This window comes from Poecilia formosa, unplaced genomic scaffold (genome assembly GCF_000485575.1).
Source record: "Poecilia formosa unplaced genomic scaffold, Poecilia_formosa-5.1.2 Scaffold166, whole genome shotgun sequence".
NCBI classification, from domain to species: domain Eukaryota; kingdom Metazoa; phylum Chordata; class Actinopteri; order Cyprinodontiformes; family Poeciliidae; genus Poecilia; species Poecilia formosa.
The window spans coordinates 211,267-229,621 of NW_006800105.1; the positions used below are offsets into that span (position 1 = coordinate 211,267).

Sequence of the window (18,355 nt, forward strand, 5' to 3'; positions counted from 1 at the left end):
GAACAGGGTTTTTTCAGTTTGCTGTACAATTCTGGATACCTCAGAATGCTAGCTGGATTTAGTAAGTAATTTCATGTTCGATTATGTTTTGCACACATTGTGACCTGCGATGCTCTGTTGGATCTCAAGCCTTTCTCGGTTCTCGCAGGCAATTGACAATTATTAATTAAACACAAGTAAACTTTAATTCATAATGTAAGCAGTAGTGGCATCTAGTGCCACAAATAACAAACTGCAACTTATTAAAAAGTCTCGCCCTCATGAAAAAAATAATTTTACTCATTTCGAACTTGAAACCAAAATCAAGAATAGGTTGGGATGTTTTGTATTGACACCAACTGGGCATTTTGCAAATGGCAAACGAATTAAAATGATATCTGCACAAATCTGGATGATGAGATGACTTGCAGGTGAAAAAGAAGAATTTAATCTTCCAAAGGATGTTAGGGATACAGAAGGGAAAATTGCTTTTAGGGTCCCTGTGTATCTGATGGTCAGTGTGTTACCTCAAAAATGACCTTTGCAGCATTGAACCAAGGGATGTGGTCTGTTTTGTCTTTGACGTGGCTTTTCAGCGTTGCATGGATTAGCACATTGCATGTAGAGAGTCAGACCACAGAACTGGAACCGTGGATCCTGCTCCCTCTATTGAGGCATGACACTTTTTCGCTTCACTGGGGAAATAGCTCTGGGGTCTGGATGGAGGATCAACTGTCAAAACCTTGGATTTGGTAGAGCAGTGTGGCGTTTGACCTCACCATGGAACAGTGGAGCAGACCTTTACCATTGAGTAGTTGCTGAGTTTCCACCATTGGGTGAAAGAAAAGTTTGCAATGTCAGTCATGAGCTTAGTCCACCTGGGATCCACAGCTATCAGAGTAGACTTGCATAAAATCACTATGTCTTTACTTTCTTTAACCCTTGTGTTGTCTTGAGGGTCAAAAGTGACCCACTAGCATGTTTAGCTGTAGAAAAAAAAAAACAAAAAAACTAAACAATCTTTTTCTGACTCGAAATTTTATGACTTTTCCTAAATTGACCCCATCATTAGAAAAAGTGATATGTTGTTTTTGTTTATGTTTCCATTTGGGCTGTACACCACTAGGGTACAAGGATTGTCTTATGGGTCATTTCTGACCCGTGAATTATAAAACCATTTAAACAGCAAAAAAAGTTCAAAGGTCACACAGAAACTGTCTCTAATACACACACACGTTTGCGTGTTGCGGCGGAAAATTGAAGCACGTGGGGTGAAGCACGTCAAAATGAATCAACACTACGAATCTATTATGGCATAATCTCTGCACCAGAGTTCACTTTAATCAAACTGAGGCTTAGATTTTTAGGGGGACCAGAGTTTGGTTACAGATTCTCACCTTCCCAAACTGCAGCTTGATTAAAGTGGACTAAGCAGGGCGGCTGTGAATGCAACCCTAGTCTAAATTGTTGCATTTATCAGTGATTTCTGTTTCCCTTAAAATCTATGACTTTCCAGAGCCCCAGAATCAGTTTGTCATGCAAATAATCGACATGTCTAATACCTCATCCTTACCACCCAGCTCATATAAAACCTCGCAACCTCTGTTCACAAGTGGCAGAGGGCTCAATATGGCGGTAACATCCTGTGGCTTCTCTGAGCTGAACCTGGACAAGTCTCACAAGACAAGGTTGGGAGATCAGCTGCCTGGCTTTATCCTCCTTACAGGCCAGGATCACAGCTTTACTGCGATATTACCTTGTCAAGGTCTGAATAAAAAGAGCTTCTACATATAAAATAATTTGGGTGGCTGAGGCATCAATTTAAAAAACCCTGTGGTGCTGCAGACTCTTCTGTTATGGAGAAAAGTATTGGGGATTTCAGAAACTGCTGAAAGTTGAATTATTCTGTCTGTCATGGGAACACTTTGGGTTTCCTCAGGATGGGCCATAAATATGTCACTGGATCACTGGTTTTGTCTCTGACCTGAACATGCTAGATAACAGGGTGGTAATGGCTGAATGGAAAAATATGCAAAATGCAGTCAAAACGTTTTATTAATACAGATGTACATGTAAGTCCCAGAATAAATACCACTGAAGTCTCTTCTAACAAAAATCCGTATGAAGGGAGTGGGATTTTTCTCTGGCAAAATGCAAGTTATCAGAGTATGACTTAGTAAAGTCACGAATAGACACCTGTTACTCTATTTTTACTTTAAGACAGAGAGAGTCTACATTATGCTACTTAGAGCTCATATGCAAAATGTAGGAATACGAGTCATTTTCCCCTTGTTCTTTTAGAGTACATTTTAAGGTTTGATGAGGCACTGCAACAGTCAAACCCTTCAAGCCCACCTTTCAAGCTGAGCAAGTGTCATCATGTCCTGGAGCAGACTGTTCTCCTCGCCATGCAGGTGTGATCCCATCAGTGTTTCTGCGAGAATGAGAGGCGGCAGAGCGCAGAAGGTGTGAAGGCACAGACAGTGTTTGTCTACCGTCTGCAACTGACCAGGAAATTCTGCTCTGTAGGTTTTTATTTCCATCTGAAATGTTCGGCGTTTGGTTTATGGGTTAAAAACTTCAATTAAAAACAAGAAAAGCTTAAGTATTATTTCAAAAATGAAGGTAAACATGACTACTGTGAGGACAAATTTTAAATCTGATCAACAACAGCTTCAGCCTTTGTCTCAGAAAGGAATGAATTCCAGTCTGGGCTGTCTGGGTGAATCTGAAAGTGCATTTTCTTTTTGCAGTTTTGTGCCCTCAGGCAAAACTCAAACAGCTTTTTCTTCATCCAAATAGAGATGTCTGGGTGACAGAAAGCAGTCAATTTTTCCCATTTGTTTGGCACAATAGTAAAGACCAAAGTGAAGCACCAGCCTTCACTTTGATCATCTGCTCTAGATGTGGCAGTCATTACCAATATAATCATCTTTTTTTCTTTATCTGCATTTTCTGGCTCCTATTTTAAGGCAGCAACAAACAATATGTGAAAATGCTTTTTTTTTTAATAAAAAAACAAGAACAGACCATAGCAAAATCTTTGCATATGTAAATAACTTTTGCATCTGTTTGGAAATTACACCAGAAGAAGTTTCTAACTTGTGTAAATTTACAGTTCTGGTTCTTTCATTGGAGTTTCCCATGCTCTGAGTTTTGGTCAAGCTAGTGAGAGTTTTTCATATGAAACTATCAGATGCAGACAGTTATAACTATGACAGGAGAGAATATGTCCTGTTTTTTTAAATCCATAATGTTTTTTAATCATTCCACCTTGGAAAAGTGTAAATAGTAGCTAATAATCAGAATTGTTGCCGCCTAATGAGATGTTTGATCGTCGCCTGCGTCAGCCCAGTTCTCCATACTTCAACTTTAGTTCCCTTAAGGAAGTAAAGTGCAAACTTTTCTTTATATAAAATCTGATGAAGCAGCGTTAGATATGGAGAAATGTGAAAACGCAGTGTGAAGAGAAACAATGCAGGGACGGAGCAAAAATATGTAAGTGTAAATTAGTTTCAGTGTGGGAAGTGAGAAAAACTGCAGGCATTCGGTAGAGCCACTGCGAGTGTACAAACATGTGTCTGTGTCAATGAGCGAATGAGTGATTAAGTGTATAAGTCAAAGGGGGAAGAGGTGAGTTCAGTAGATGTGTATGTGGGTGAGGAGGAAGAGAGGAAGGCACCAGCAGGCCCAGTGACTTTCCCACTGACTCATTAGGTGGGTAATTAAAGCACAAAGCTTTGGCCCCAGGGCTCCACAGAGCTGCACTCTGAGCTACAGCTGCTAATGATGGCGTTCTGGACCTCAGAGAGATGGAGTGAGAGAGAGAGAAAGAGGCGAAGACGGAGGCAAGGAAACATAGATTAGTTCTCACAGTGGGAGCATCGGCGGCTCTTCACACGGAGCGAGTTGAGAAGGGCGACGAGTCGATGCTGTTTGGGATGAATGTCTCTTTTTTAATTTTCCATCGTGATGTATAGTCGAACGACGGGGTGCAACACAAATATGTTGAACACAGCTCCCTTCATTTAATTATGTGTAAATAACCTGGAACAATTCAGCTTTAATCTCAGAGCTTTGTGCTAAATTAGATAACACTGTTATAGATAATGACCGTAATGACGTCAGTTGACTAAATTAAAAACTAATTTAAAGACCCAGTTTCTCTTGTTCTCACCCTCGTCTGTGTGAGATGATTTTCTCTGTTGTTAATTTCCGTCTGGAAATTCATGCTGCAGGACAACTGGAATTTCCATGAGCTTATTTAAGAGTTTCAGCACAATGAAATTCAAAGGAAATCACTGCGCATACAATATGAATATCCATGTATATTACCACACATGTCTTAGCGAGGCATTGCATTAGAAGGATCAGTTTATGTCAAATTGTAACTGGACTTTATTCTTATGTTTATGGTTCTTTTTTAACATCTTTCCCCTTATGCAGTTATATTGTTTTATTTTCTCATTCTATGGGTCAGCTGTGGGTTTAAATCTTACTTTCTTTTACCAGTAGTACTAAAAAAATGATCTATATTAATTATATTGTTTATAAATGCATGGCTGTGTTTGAATTGTTCACTCTGTGCATGTCTACATGCCACAACTCTAGTAGTGGATAAGAGCAGTGAACTGTTTTTGCATTTCTAATGCTGCTTCAGTGAGGTAGTTAATTACAGTTTTGAGCTGATTATGCTCAAGTATCTGAAAGGATTGTATGATATGGTTTGCATTAATGCATCCACTATTATCACAAGTCATAAATCTCTTTTTTTGCATTTTAAATATGTTCAAATTTTCAATTATTTAAATGTATGCATCCATTATGTCATGTGTTTCTGCATATTTCTCTGTCTAAGGAATTAGGCTGCAATTAAAATAATATCTATATGATCGAGAAGAGGAAGGAAAAATGTCGGTAGGAATTCATGGCAACTTTAAGCTTTTCTAACAAACCCGTGAAGACAATCTGCTTGTATCGCTTACTTTGCTGCTGTTGAGGAAATTTTAATAAATTTTTGCTGCATTATTTACAAACAGCTCCATTAGCAGAAATTATATTTAATGAAGTCTAGCTTCAAAAATACAGATTTCACAACTTAGCTATAAGTTTCCAATAACTGTTATGGTTTTTCTCTGCTAGCTACTTTGTAAATTGATTGAAAATACTTTAATTTGACCAGCATGTTGCTTTTTACTGGAAGTAACATAAATATTTTGGAGTGACCAGCCCTGACCCCCATTTTTAATACAATAGAGAATCATTGCAACAAAGAAAGAAACAAAAAACAAGATAAGTTCATAAATAAGCCGTAAATTTGAAATCTTTTCAGAAGGTCTTCAGATATGTTAACTTTTTGAATCAACTCCATTTGGCAACATTAAAATGTCTAAAACGTGGAGCTTTTTCTTTAATGCCATTTGTTTTCTTATTAGTCACAGCTCTAGCAGGTGGTGCTGGTCTTTCCACCTGTTTAAAATGTTCTACTTTTGAGATTTTGTTATTGTCAAAGCAAAGGACGTTGTGTGGCTTTGGTCACCATGCATCAATTTGTACTCGTTACAGCACAGAGTTGTGATGGGTCAAGCAGCAAGTTGCAAACATTTAAAACGTTAATGCTGAGTTTTGCCGTCTGCCGTAATAAACTGACCTTTTACTGACATTTTTAAAATGCTCAGAAACAACAAAATCTCTGACTTTAAAATGCTTCACCAGATTCTTAGTGGTTGCAGCCGCTAATGTGTAGCACAAATTTCATAAAGAGCTTTTTTCCTGCTCTTTTGTCAAACAAGAAACCTCAAAACCACATGTTTGACTTTGCTTTTCTCACCCAACGTGCTTGGAAAAGGTTCAGTTTAGTGCATGCATATTGTTTTGATACACAGCTAATGCTTAAACCATTTTACAACAATTAGTCCTAATTTAGAAATATACAATCAGTTTAATCCAACCATGTAGACAGATAAAACATTTTGTTTTATACATTCCTATTTAGTCCTGGATATAAAACAGTTTGGTTTACTACACCAATTGGTTAAACAGTTGGCTATTTAAGAATATCCAGCTAATTGCATTGGTTGTTTACTTTGCATATTTGAGACTCACTTTTTATATTTTTATCTTTCAGCTTACTTTTTTTTTTCCGCTTTTGTTCCATCGCTGAAAGAAAGTCGCTACGCTTCTTTTGTATAAAAAGCAGATGTTAGTTATTTTTCAAGTTCTTTGATTTATAGAATTGCACCTGAATTATCCAAAAGACATAACATTTATTTCTAAATTCATGGAGACTTTTTTGCAGGATGAGATGGGATGAAATGAGGGTCATTTGCGGCGTAGTAAATTTGTCACACTGGCTTATCAGAAATGTGATGCATCTGTAAAAGCTTCAGCTGCAGACTCAGTGGAGATAATAGACATTAACACCAGAAAATGCATGAAATAAACCTTACAATTGGTAGAGCATGTGCCTCATATTCAGAGATTATAGCCCTCGAAGTGCTTGTTCTGGGTTCAATTCCCAGTCTCTGGCCATTTGCTGCATGTCTTCTCCTTCACTCAGTTTTCTTTCAAATTACTGTTAAATTACTGCCTAAAAAACCTTAGAAAGGCTCAGTAAACATTGGTTTCAACTCGCACAGATTTTTCATTTCGCCATCACAGTTCTGATATCTTGCTCCTATTTGAACCACTATCTTGACACTAAAGACAAGAGATGATAGAAAAATACAGAAAAATTGTCTCTCACTCATGGAGGCAGAAAAAGAGGTTAAGAGCTGAAGAGACCCTTCAAAGATTTTGCTCTTCTCAACTCAGTGGGGAATGGTTGTAGGCTTTCTTTTTTTATGTCTTCTTATATTTATTTATTTTTTATTTTTATGGTGGGAAGAAGCAGAACGAGCCAGGAGTGAAAGCTGCAGAGACGAACAGATTTCCCGCTGAGAGGAGAGGATAAAAAATAGGCTAAATGTACCGAGGAGCCATGTGGATAAAGTCCAGACGGGTGAGAGGAATCAGAGCTGAAGAAAGGCAGGAGAGAAAAAATGAAAGAAGGGGCTTACAGACAAGTCACTGGCATTTCCATTTTGAGCCTGTATGAAGGCTAATGACTCAAGGCGGGCTGCTGAGACAGAGCGAGGTTCCTGCAGGTGGTCCTCACAAGAGTGGAGAGCTCCTGGGGAGACTAAGGCCATTTTAATTGGACACTGAATAACGATATGACTGCCTCACAGAGAGATAGCAGGATGGCGCCTTCAGTTCCAAAGGGCCAATTATAGTATATTCATGTTGAATAGCCTTTATTAAGGATTTGTGAGGGAGCAAAGATTAGTATCAGGTTTGTTTTCGCTAATTTTTATTTCATTTTACTCTATGAGGTGGTGTACCGTATCCTCGGAGTGTGAACACAATCGCTGTCAAAAACTGTTAAGTACCAAATTAAGCCAGAAAGAATGGTCCAATTTGAGCATGTACAGTATGAGTATTATCAGCAGGGGGTCGGTACAGTATTCAGTCTTAGATATGTCAAAATGCTCTGTTACTTCTGACTAGAGTAGCTGCTCCTCTGCACTGAGAGCAGACAGCTTCTGCTGAACCATCTCTGACAGACTTCTGCTTGCCTTCCTGTGTTGGTGATCTATTCTTTTATATCTATATCGATAGACAGATTTATCTACCTATATCTATGTGTGTGGGGTTTTTCTTTGGGTTCTCTGTATTCCTTTCACATTCCAAAAAGAAAAAAAAAAGAAAAGTCACTGTTTGGTTAATTGATCGCTCCAAATTGTCTTTTTGCATGAATGTGTTTTTTTTTTCTTTATTTGTCTTGTGTGTCTCTGTGTTGCCCTGGCAACCTCTCGCCCAATGACGGAGAAAGGCGCCATCAAGGCTAAGCAGATATAAATATAAACACACTCAGAAACCTGTTTGATGCAGTATAAAATGACATCAACATATAATACCTCTTTCACACAACACATAAAATAAGGGTGGGATGCTAACTGGCTAATGGGTGTCAGCCGTTTTGTGCTGAGGTGACAACGCTCATCACAGTGAAAAATCTTGATTGTTGATTTTGGTTTTTCACCTGTATTGACGCAGCCTTGCCCTCTTTTACTTGAAATTTTTGGATTCATGAACTGGAAACTATGGATGTCCATTTAAAGGGTTTGAATGTGTCGGACTTTATTAATTCAAGTCATAAGACGAACATTCACATGAACCAACTGTGAGGGCAAAAGGGCACATTATACATATTTAATGTGATTAACAGTTGTGAATTAAGAGTGTTTAAAAGCTTTTCAAGTGGTTAACTATTTGCAGTGTCAAAGGTCATGCTGCTTTCCTACCAGATATAAATTTGTGTCCAACTCCTGTAGAGGCGCAATTTTTATTTCTCCCCCCGAACTTCTTATTAACGAAAAGTAAATAAATCACTCTGTTCCCTGTGAGAGCATGAACGCATCAGCTGCTAATGGAGTTGTTAGTATTATAAGAAACAAACAGTTTTCTAATCATGATGAGACAAGACAGTCTAACTAAATAGATGTGTCAGAAAGAGGCAGCAGGATCAAAAATCAGTTGCAGTGGGTGGATAGATAATATATGCTGGGCTTCCCCCCCTCACCATCCCCACCATGCAAATGTGGTTGAACCGTTTCTCCCGGAGGCGGCGCGTTGTGTGTGTGCAGTGTGATTGCAGAGCTCCAGCGCTTCAATCTTTTAGCTTATTAATTTCATATTTACTCATTTATTTTTAAATGGGATGAGTGATGGAAATGCGTCAGGCTGCAGCTCAGAGGTGCTTACATGGCAGATGGGTTTATGAAGGGAAGTGAGCCAGTGTCAGATTCAGGGATTCAATTCAAAGTTAAGTTTTTTTTTCTCCTTCTTTTATTATTCATGGAAAGCAAGAATAATCCTTGGGAAAGTTGACTGAGCATGGTATGCTTCTGTGGCCCCCAATGTTGCAGCTATGCTTGTTCTGCTAGAAACCCGGGCAAGCAGTTTTATTCGTCCTAGACCCCTGCGATACCGTGCAAAAGTTATAAACCACCCACCCATGATTTAAATGCACTTTTCTTCAAAGGAAACATTCTACTTAGTAAGAGAGAGTTTCATCAATAGTTCTTCAACATTTCTGAAAGTTTTTCCTGATTTATTTCCTTCAGTTTTTTTTCTTTGCTTATTACTCATTTACAAACATATGAAATATTTTAGCATTTAATTCAGTTTGAACCCCAAATTGTGAGTTGGTTTCTGCATCTTAGTCACAAAGCAGGTCAAATGTGAAATGACTGAGTTTATTTGATTTACGTAAAAGTTGCTGACGTTGGGCAGACATGTCAGGCGACTAAAGATCAATCACAGTTTTCTGCACTTTCAAATCAAGTATTATTGTTGCAGTATTTGGGTAACTGCTTGATTTTCATAATAATTGATGTGTCTTGGTTTTCTTTTCTCACTTTTCTTCTCATTTTTTTCTTTGTTTCAATGTAAATGCATTTCTAATTTAAATATAAATCAGAAACAGAGGGATTTACCTCATCTCTTTTTTCTTGGAGCTTTAGGATACACAACTGTCAGATGTAAACTAAAATAATTTAAATTCATCTACGTGCACTGGGAACCACTTCCACAATATTGACTTTGTGGTGATGGTATTTGAATACAGATAGCACTGAAAACTAGATTTGTATTGAAATATCAATGCATCTAAATAATCAAATCTAGTAAATTTTAGTTTTGGTGAAAAGAGGCCGACCACATGCAGATACCTTACCTTTAATTGTGCACAGAGGTTATCAGAAGTCAAGTTTATTGAAAGCCATTTTGCTCAGGTTTATTTGTCTTCAACAAAGTAATGACCATGTTAGATATAGATGCTCAGAAGATTAATGATTTTGGTTACCTGCTTTGGATTCACAAAAATGCTGACTGTTTTCTCAGAAAGGCCTACCATAAAAACACAAATAAACCCAAGTTTGTAATTAAATTGATTAATGAAACTACATAAAGTAAAGTGTGGGGTTTGTCTAGAGACTCATAAAAATATTGCTGCTGCAGCTGCTTTTGTGACGAGTCAGGTGAATGTTTGGACAAGAGAGGAAGGTGAGCGTCAGAGAAGTCATTTCAGCAGCTGTTTTCTTATTCTGTCCTTTAGCTGAACCCTTCTATTGCATATTCAAACCATTTTCATCTTCATTAGAAAATCGACTTGCACAGATGCCTACAAAATGTTTGCGAACGGTTTTCTTTTCTTTTCATAATTTGCATCTAATTATCCACCTTTTTCTGCTCTTTGATGTTTTCACTTGTGCAGAGTTAGGAAAGGGATAACAATGAATCTGACCTCCAGCTTGACGTTCAAAAAACACAAATAAGTCTTCCAGTAACAAGGATTTTGATCTTTAGACACGTTTTTGATTAATAACAGTGAAGTACAAATGTGATGTTTGAAATGTTGCAGGATAAAACAGCTCAGGATCTTAAAGCGCCTTTGCTAATTTGTACCCCAATACGCACCAATGTTTTTCCCTTTTATCTATTTCAACTTTTTATTTTCTACCTGTAAACAAACCATTTGGTGCCCTTGTAATTAAATATTTGCTTATTATGTTTAATTGCCTGTGTGGTTAAATATTTTCACAGTCTTAAAAATATAAATTTTTTGCAAATGCTGTAATTTTTTAAACAACACGGTGTTGTGAAAAGAGGATTTACCTGTTTTGTTTCCTTTTTGTTTTTGCTTTTCTGACTTGGTGAGATGTTTCATCTCACCAAACAAATGTTATTGTTAAGTGGCGATAACCAGAAGAAGTACAACATGTAGTTGTACATTTAGATTTAATTTATTAAGGTTAAGAAAGTATCCGAACAGAATTACCTCGACAAACAAGATGATATGATCTGATAGTTTGGGACAACTGGCAACCAGTCTTGGAGGAATCATCATGCTCCTGTTTTCTAACTTAGCTGCTCTTGAGCTTAAAGTCCCTAATTGATAGATGGACATTTTCCACCAGGATTTTATGACAGAGAAGCAAAGTCATGCTCCATTCAATAACTTCAAGTCATGGGGGATCAGATGATGTTTTATTTCTCTGTTATGTTAATGCCAGATGAAGTGGGATGTGCCTTAACTGAGGTGAAAGAGGCCTGAATTTCTTTAGATCTTGTTCATTTTTGAGCCCCAGAATGAGATGACAGTAACAGTAGTTATTGCAAGCTGGCAACTCCTGAGAAAGTTCACCTCTGCATGTTTTCTCCATTTGTGGATAGTCGCTCTCATTGTGGTTCACTGGAGTTCTAAAGCTTCGTAAGTGTCTTTGTAAGCCTTTCCAGACTGATATATAACTTTGTTTCTCATCTGTTTTTGCATTTCTGTAGGAATGATGTGTTGCTTTTCAGAAATCTTCCACCCTACTTCATCTTGTCACAGGTTTTATTAAGTGATTTCTTGATGCAAGGGAGGATGTAACTTATGAAACTGAACCAAAAATGTTCTAAGTCATAATGAAAAAACTGAGTTAGTTATTCTATCATAGTTGGTTCAGATAGTGTTTCTTTTCATCTGGTTCATGTGGGGAGGTGTGAACGCTCAATCAAACTATGATGTGGACAAAAAAGGTGAACTCTGGTCTGCCTAAAAACCTAGATCTCAGTTTGGTTGAAGTGAACTCTGGTGCTGTTCAAATGCATTTGTGGATGCCAAGTGGAGAACGCTCCAAAAGCAGGAAGTGGACTATAGTGCATGGCATTCTGGGTAACCACAACAAACGCTTTTGTGTAGGGCTGGAGGGAGAAATGGCATGTGGTGTTTTGCCAAAGAAAAAAAAAGAAATCCTACAACCGCTACAATTTAATGCCACTCCATTTTTGTCAACTGTTCATGAAAAAGGAAGTTGCGCTCTTGTCTTCTTCAGAGGTCTTCTTTGCTTACGTAAAAGAGAATGGGATTATGGATCAATGGTTGGACGACTGGATGGAATCAAGTTATTTTTACCTCCAATCTTTAATGGAGAAAATACAGTGTTGCTGCTTGTTTGGCCACCCAAAGGCATTTTCTTTCAACAGATTGTGAGCAAATCATCGAAATTTAAAATTGCTGGTTCAAAGTGATGACAAAACATCGCCCTAGGGGAAAGCATTGACGTGCAGTTGGTACAAAGTGTCCCGTGGAAGACAAAAACTACAAAGGGGTGAAATAGTGAGGGCCCAAAATTACCAGCACCCTCCCAGTTTGAGATCAAAAGATAACTACATATCACAGAGAGAAAATACATCCTGTTGGATACAGAAATCATTCTCTCTTTATTCATTCACTCAGACATTCCCTCTGTTTTGTCTCCTCCTCTCTGTTTAATGCTTGTGTCTGTTTGATGGCTTTGCACGAACACAAGTCTCCAGAAAACCAATTTGTTGGTTGACAGCCAGAAGACCTCCCTTTTACCCCTCCCTCTTTTTCCCTTTCTTTTCCATTATTTGTCACGAAGTGATTTGTTCTTGTGAGTTTAGAGCTCTTCTCTGTTGATATGCACATGAATTTTCTTTCAAGGTAAACAAAAAAGATGGAGTGAAGTAATTGGGTGCCAGTTTGCCATGTCAGATTTACCAGGCTGACTCCCAGATCGACCAGAGGCTCCTCCATGCCGTTGGAAACAGCGCTGACACTTCCATGGAGCGGCTAATTTACTCTCATCTGCACAAACAAAGCGATTCTCCTTGGATAACATGATTTTAGGGCAAAGTAAACATCCTTACAACAGCATTCGATTCAGAGAAACTCAGCAGCAGGCGACACTTTGCTCTGGGGACGGCATGATAAATAAACTTGTGTGATAAATAAATGTAGAGCTTGTGTATTTAAGGGCCTCTGGAAGAGATTATTAGGAGCTCACGCAGTGATTAAAACTAAATCAAGAAGTCGCCAGCGGGTGCATTCCCACTGCCTAATTGAAACTATTCCTTATTTACTCATCTTAACCATCCGAGAGCCGGCAAATCAGCTTCATTTTCCACATACAGTATCTACCACCTCAGGAATCCTTAGATGTGCAGGAGAATCCCTCGGGGAAGAGGACGGGGTGCTCATGTCGCACCGAAAGGAAAGGAGACAGAAAGGAAAAGGCAAAATCGCCGATCACAGAGGGATTAATTCAATTTCTGAAGGCAGGCAGCGGTAGAGGGAAGCAGGGTGAGAGGAAGGAGGATGATCAAGGGGGGAGAAGACGAACACATTTCACCCATTTCAGTGGCGGCCTATTTCTTTGTGTTAATTCCTCCATGCTTTTTAAGTTCTAAAGCTCCTGCATTGTGGCGCAGTAGGATAGAGCGTGATTGAGAAATTTGGAGGAGTATTTTTAGCCGAAGAATTCGCTCAGCCCTCAGGGAACAGCGTATGATTTCTCTTTCATGCGCTCACTTTGGTGGTTTCACCGTAAACCTCAGGATTTGTAGCCGTGGGGAGGAGTTCAGACTGAATCAGCTCTGTATCCACTGCACAGAAAAGCTGCCTCCTGATTGGCACAAGTACAGTTGTTCCAGATAACCTCGTCTCTTCAGCAGTAACACATCACTGTGTTACAGTCTGCAGTGTCACACAAATGAGTTTTAGTTGAGTCTGCCTCAAAGGGGACATGCAAGATGTGAGGAGAAAAAGGGTCAAAATAAGCTCATTCCCAAAGACCCACAGCTGTGATCACTAGATTACTGGATAAAAGAGAAACCAGGAAGAGATGAGCTAGGAGAAATGCTAATTATTATGTATTGCAAAAAGCTGCATATAGGAGATTAATGCGCCATCCAAACTAAGCGCGTTAGCTTTCAGATTTGTTTAGCATGTTTAATTTGAACATTTTATGCATGGAAATATCCTATTTATGTTTTCATGACCCAGTTAAGCATAAAATGGTGACAAACAAGTCTAAAAAGTTTTCTGAAGAAGATGTATTCCACAAAGACCAATGAGTATTAAAAAATCCTATCCTGTTTCCAAAAACACTTAGTTTTATTTCCTTTTTTGCAATTTACAATGTAACTTACAATATAATTAAATTCAACCTGCCACTTTGACACCGACCCTCCCTAGACAATCCATCCAACCCAGCCTGTTGGATCAAGCTGGGTTAGAAGGTTTGGAAATTGTTAAACCTTTGAACTCCAAAGGTTCTTGAAACAAGAAAGTGATGTGGATGATCAAGCAGTTATATCTTTTCACAGCAATGAAAAGGTGATACTAAAGACTAATTCACCAAAAACGACTTCAGCATTCATTACAAGATCATCATAACTTTCTTTACGTTTTCCCTGCAGCTCCAGGCTCTCCTGTCCCACACAGTGATCTTTTGTTTCTTCAGGTTGAGGTTTTGATCAAACCAAAACATGGCATGGCACCATCACCATGGCACCATCACCATGGCACCATGACGATGCCAGAGTAGACAGTTGTCTTGTATCTTGCCAAAAATCGTATGGCGCCCCTTATGTGGTTGATGTTGCCAGGTCACTTTTCTATCAAACTGTAGCCTTGTGATTTTAGATCATTCTGATTGTTCACTTCCACTGTGCATTGGCTTGGAGGCAGGCATGCTGCTGTCAGCAAAGGCCAAGGAGTCAAAATATTTCAAGCTCCAGATTGGTTATTTGGATGGTTCAATTTTTCTGCATCCAACACTCGTTGCTTTCTGTGCTTTGGATTTCCCAGGTCACTAGTGCTTTATCCCACTGTCACTTTGTTCTTGGAGATGACAATTTGGTGCATTCAGGGACGGAACATCTGACTCAGTATTTTATGGTTTTGCCATTGAAACTAATGAATCGCTCCAACTTCTGTTTGGTCGCCATTAGCAAAGTTCCTGGCCTTTTCCAGAGGTATTGAGAAGTTGATCGACCTATGTTTTTATATTTTATATTATGAAAAAACATCAGTCACCACCCGCCTTCCAAACGTTTCTGGTACTTTATGATTAGACAGATTCGACCTGGAGAACCCAACGACGTAAAAGTAGTCTTTGGTTCAAGCAGCTGTGGTTTGTAGCTCGATGCAGAGAATTTGCACATTCCCCTTGTTCATGCATGAGATTTCACCAGGTAGTCTGATTTCATCTCAGCATGCCCAATATCATGCATGTTAGGCGAGTGACACGTTTGATTAGGTGTGCATGTATGTGTGTGTGCAAAGTTGCTTTTCTGGTGCATTGTGGCCATTTGATTAGGGACCAGTCCAGGACGAACCCCATGTCTAGCATCTCCTGATTACTGCAGACGGGCAGCAGTGGGTATGCAAATGGAGCCGATGGATTTCCTGTGGCCTTTATTGCCTTGTTGCTCTTAATTACTCCCATCTGTAAAGGAGTGAAAACAAAAACATGCCTTGTGAGCTCTGTGTTCAGAATTCACCATGTTTTCTGTGGCAAATGCACAACTTTTCAACTTGAATGTAGTTATTATTTAAATATACACTTTATTTCTTTGAAGTCGGTGTCTTCTAAACTGGAAAACTACTTACTGGGTAATGACAGCGTGTTGTACATTACCAAGTAGTGACATAAATATTCACCGATATGTAGAACAATTTTAAAGAAGAGTTTTGTCGAAAAATACTCAAACACACACAACAAAGATTTTAACATCTAATATCAGGAAAATAAATGAGGAATGGCTGACTGATCTAAATGTGGAACATGAATAGCTCGGGTTGCACCGTGGGAATAGAAAAATGCAGACTGAGCACAGACCTTTCACATAAAATGTTCATGTTTGTTTATACAGACGCTTAAAAAACGCTTTCCCAAAAAGAGGCCAGAGGCTGCTTTGTTAAAACTCGGCTGTTAAGCATTTAGAGAGAACATTTATAACAAAAATATGACATTATGATAATTGTAGGACTGAACAGTGTGGTTTATTTGACTGTAGAAGTCTACAAGAGTTTACACAGTTGGATTATCAGTCAGATTTAGCCATGTTTTTGCAGTCTCTGACCTCCTGCTGAACTTTAACACATTGACTTTTCTCATGCGTTGGTACTTCTCATTCTGTATAGCCTCATTGACTCTAATTAGCCTTTGCGGTATTTTCCATGTCTTGTGACAGCGCGTAGAGACAACCAGACTTTCTCTTGCTGCCCTCCGCCCACTCCCCTCTCCTCTCTCGCTCTACATCCAGCTCTTTGTCCTGGCCATCTCTCATGAGCCCCAGCTGTTTGGTCTGTAGTAAATGTTACCACATACAGCGAGCTGTGGGATCCCAGCCATCATGCTTCTGGGATGGAGAGTAACATCTCCCCATGTTTCTCCTTTGTGTTTCTCCACGATTGTTTTTCAATGTTCTTCTTAGCTCAGTTTTCAGTTTCCTTCGATTTTTGAGACATGAGAATCTCGCCTTACTGTGCATTTTACCATACATCCAAATAAAAATGATGAAAAAGCAGAAGCTGTGTGAGGTTTGACGTAACACAGCTGTTCACTGACTGACAAGGCCGTCGTCAGCAGTTGTTTTCATCCCACGAGAAATGCAAAAATAACTTCTATAGGAATATGTTGGGGTCACATGAATGATTTTGGACTGTATTACAACAACATAAATTCATTGGATTATGTTTATCTTGTAAAGTGCTTGTTGTGTGTTGATGCTGTATAGATAAACAGACTTAAAATACCAATTAAACAAGGCCGTTTTATTATAAACTTTCCCATGTGTTTGAACATTTTAATAAATATGGGAAGAAATCAGAATCTAAGAATGCTATAAAAGGATATAGTAAGCTGGTTTGGAGCTGGAACCTCAATTTTCCCACTAACATTTTAGGAGCAAATAGCTAAAACAACAAATATCACTTAAGAATTGTATTTTATGTGGAGTACTAATGAGCGGAGAGTGAAAAATCATCGAGAAATCCACTTTTCGAGTCGAACTACCAGCTGGTTCACAGTGTTTTCTGTTTTGACCCAGAACTTTGAATTTCCAAGCAGGAACGTCAAAACAGAAAAGACAGAAGAGACACCTGCTGAAAAAAAAAAGTTCAATCATGGAAAGTTTAAGGTTCACCACCAGTCTGACATTGGTTTCCACTGATAAAATTGATTTTGGAATTTGCAGTAATTACACCTTCAATTGTTTCGGTTGAAGTCAATCAAGAGTATATTGTGTGAAGAACTGCACACATATGTTTTTTTTTCAGTGCTAAACTGGTTTTGTTATCTCCTGTACTTTCTGTTTCCACTGCAAAAACTTGACTCTCAGTGAAAAACTGATTATTTCTTACAACCAGGTTTAGTCAATTCCCAATTATTATTCTGTGAGCATAACATAACCCTGACCTAATTCTTACCTTCCTGGTTTCCGGGGTTGCTAATAAATCAAAATTCAATGTTCAGCTCCTGTTTTTAGTGCTGATGCTGCTGATCAGAATTAATTTCAGATTACTGGATTGTAAAATGTTTGCAAATATGCTTGTTATTCAATAAATAATGTATTATATTAATAAACTAAGCTGGGAATATTTGGGAGTCTGCAGTGATACTAAATTTGATATAAATAAATCGATGTCTTGTAAACAGCTGCAGAACGGAAACACATGTAGAGGTTACTGAAAACACAAAAGCATGAAGAGAAAAACATGAGAAGTTGTGTTAGGGAAAAACACATGGATCCAGCTGTGTGTGCATTTTTGTGGTGCAGTTAAAGGCAAACAAGAACACTGAACAGGAAACTTAACGTTCTTGGAAGAAATGTTGCGTTTACCTTTCCCTGGGAAAAATAAAAGAAATGATTTACAGAAGCAGAGATTGCTGCATTTAAGCAGACAAGAACCAAATATTAACCACCACCATGACTGACAGACTTGGAAATTCAAACAGAAATCCATACATGATGAAGCTTTTCCATTTGTGCACCAAATATTTCTGCAAAGGACATTTTAAAGTCACCGTCCATAATTCTTTCTCTTTGTTTTTCCCAGGTGGGACCTCAACGCTGCGCCTCTCGTCGGTGCGGGAGCTGCCCGATCAGCTCCAGGAGCTTTACCAGCAGGGGTTTGTCCTTGCGGCCGTCCATCCATTTATCCATCCCTGTGGTCCGCAGTCCAACAGCCCGCAGCACCAGCTCTACCGGGCCATACTTGTCCGAATCAGTGACGGGTAAGATAATAATTCCTGACCATTAAATAAGTTCTGCCCCAGGACAGGAATTAATATGTAATGAAAAAATGAATAAAAGCATCAGATTCTGTGCAGTGAATTGACTAAGAAGTACAGACATTTGAATAGACTAGTAGGGGTATTTTTCTGTGGATGAGTTTCTTTATATGAGTAAGTAAAATAATCTACTTCTTGTGTGGGTTTTTTTCTATTGTGTTGTTTGAATAAAGCCTAAAATGTGA

General features: G+C 38.7%; 1 protein-coding gene across 3 annotated transcripts in view; it reads left to right on the forward strand.

The window, feature by feature from the left end:
• Positions 1-18,141, forward strand: part of LOC103146693 (raftlin-like) — a 58,582-nt gene extending 40,441 nt beyond the window's left edge. For all 3 annotated transcript variants that reach the window (XM_016677823.1, XM_007564703.2, XM_016677824.1), the window contains one exon: positions 17,936-18,141. In XM_016677823.1, coding sequence (XP_016533309.1) covers positions 17,936-18,117 — 182 coding nt within the window. In that variant the 3' untranslated portion in view covers positions 18,118-18,141. The remainder of the gene's footprint in view (positions 1-17,935) is intronic.
• Positions 18,142-18,355: the final 214 nt, after the last annotated feature.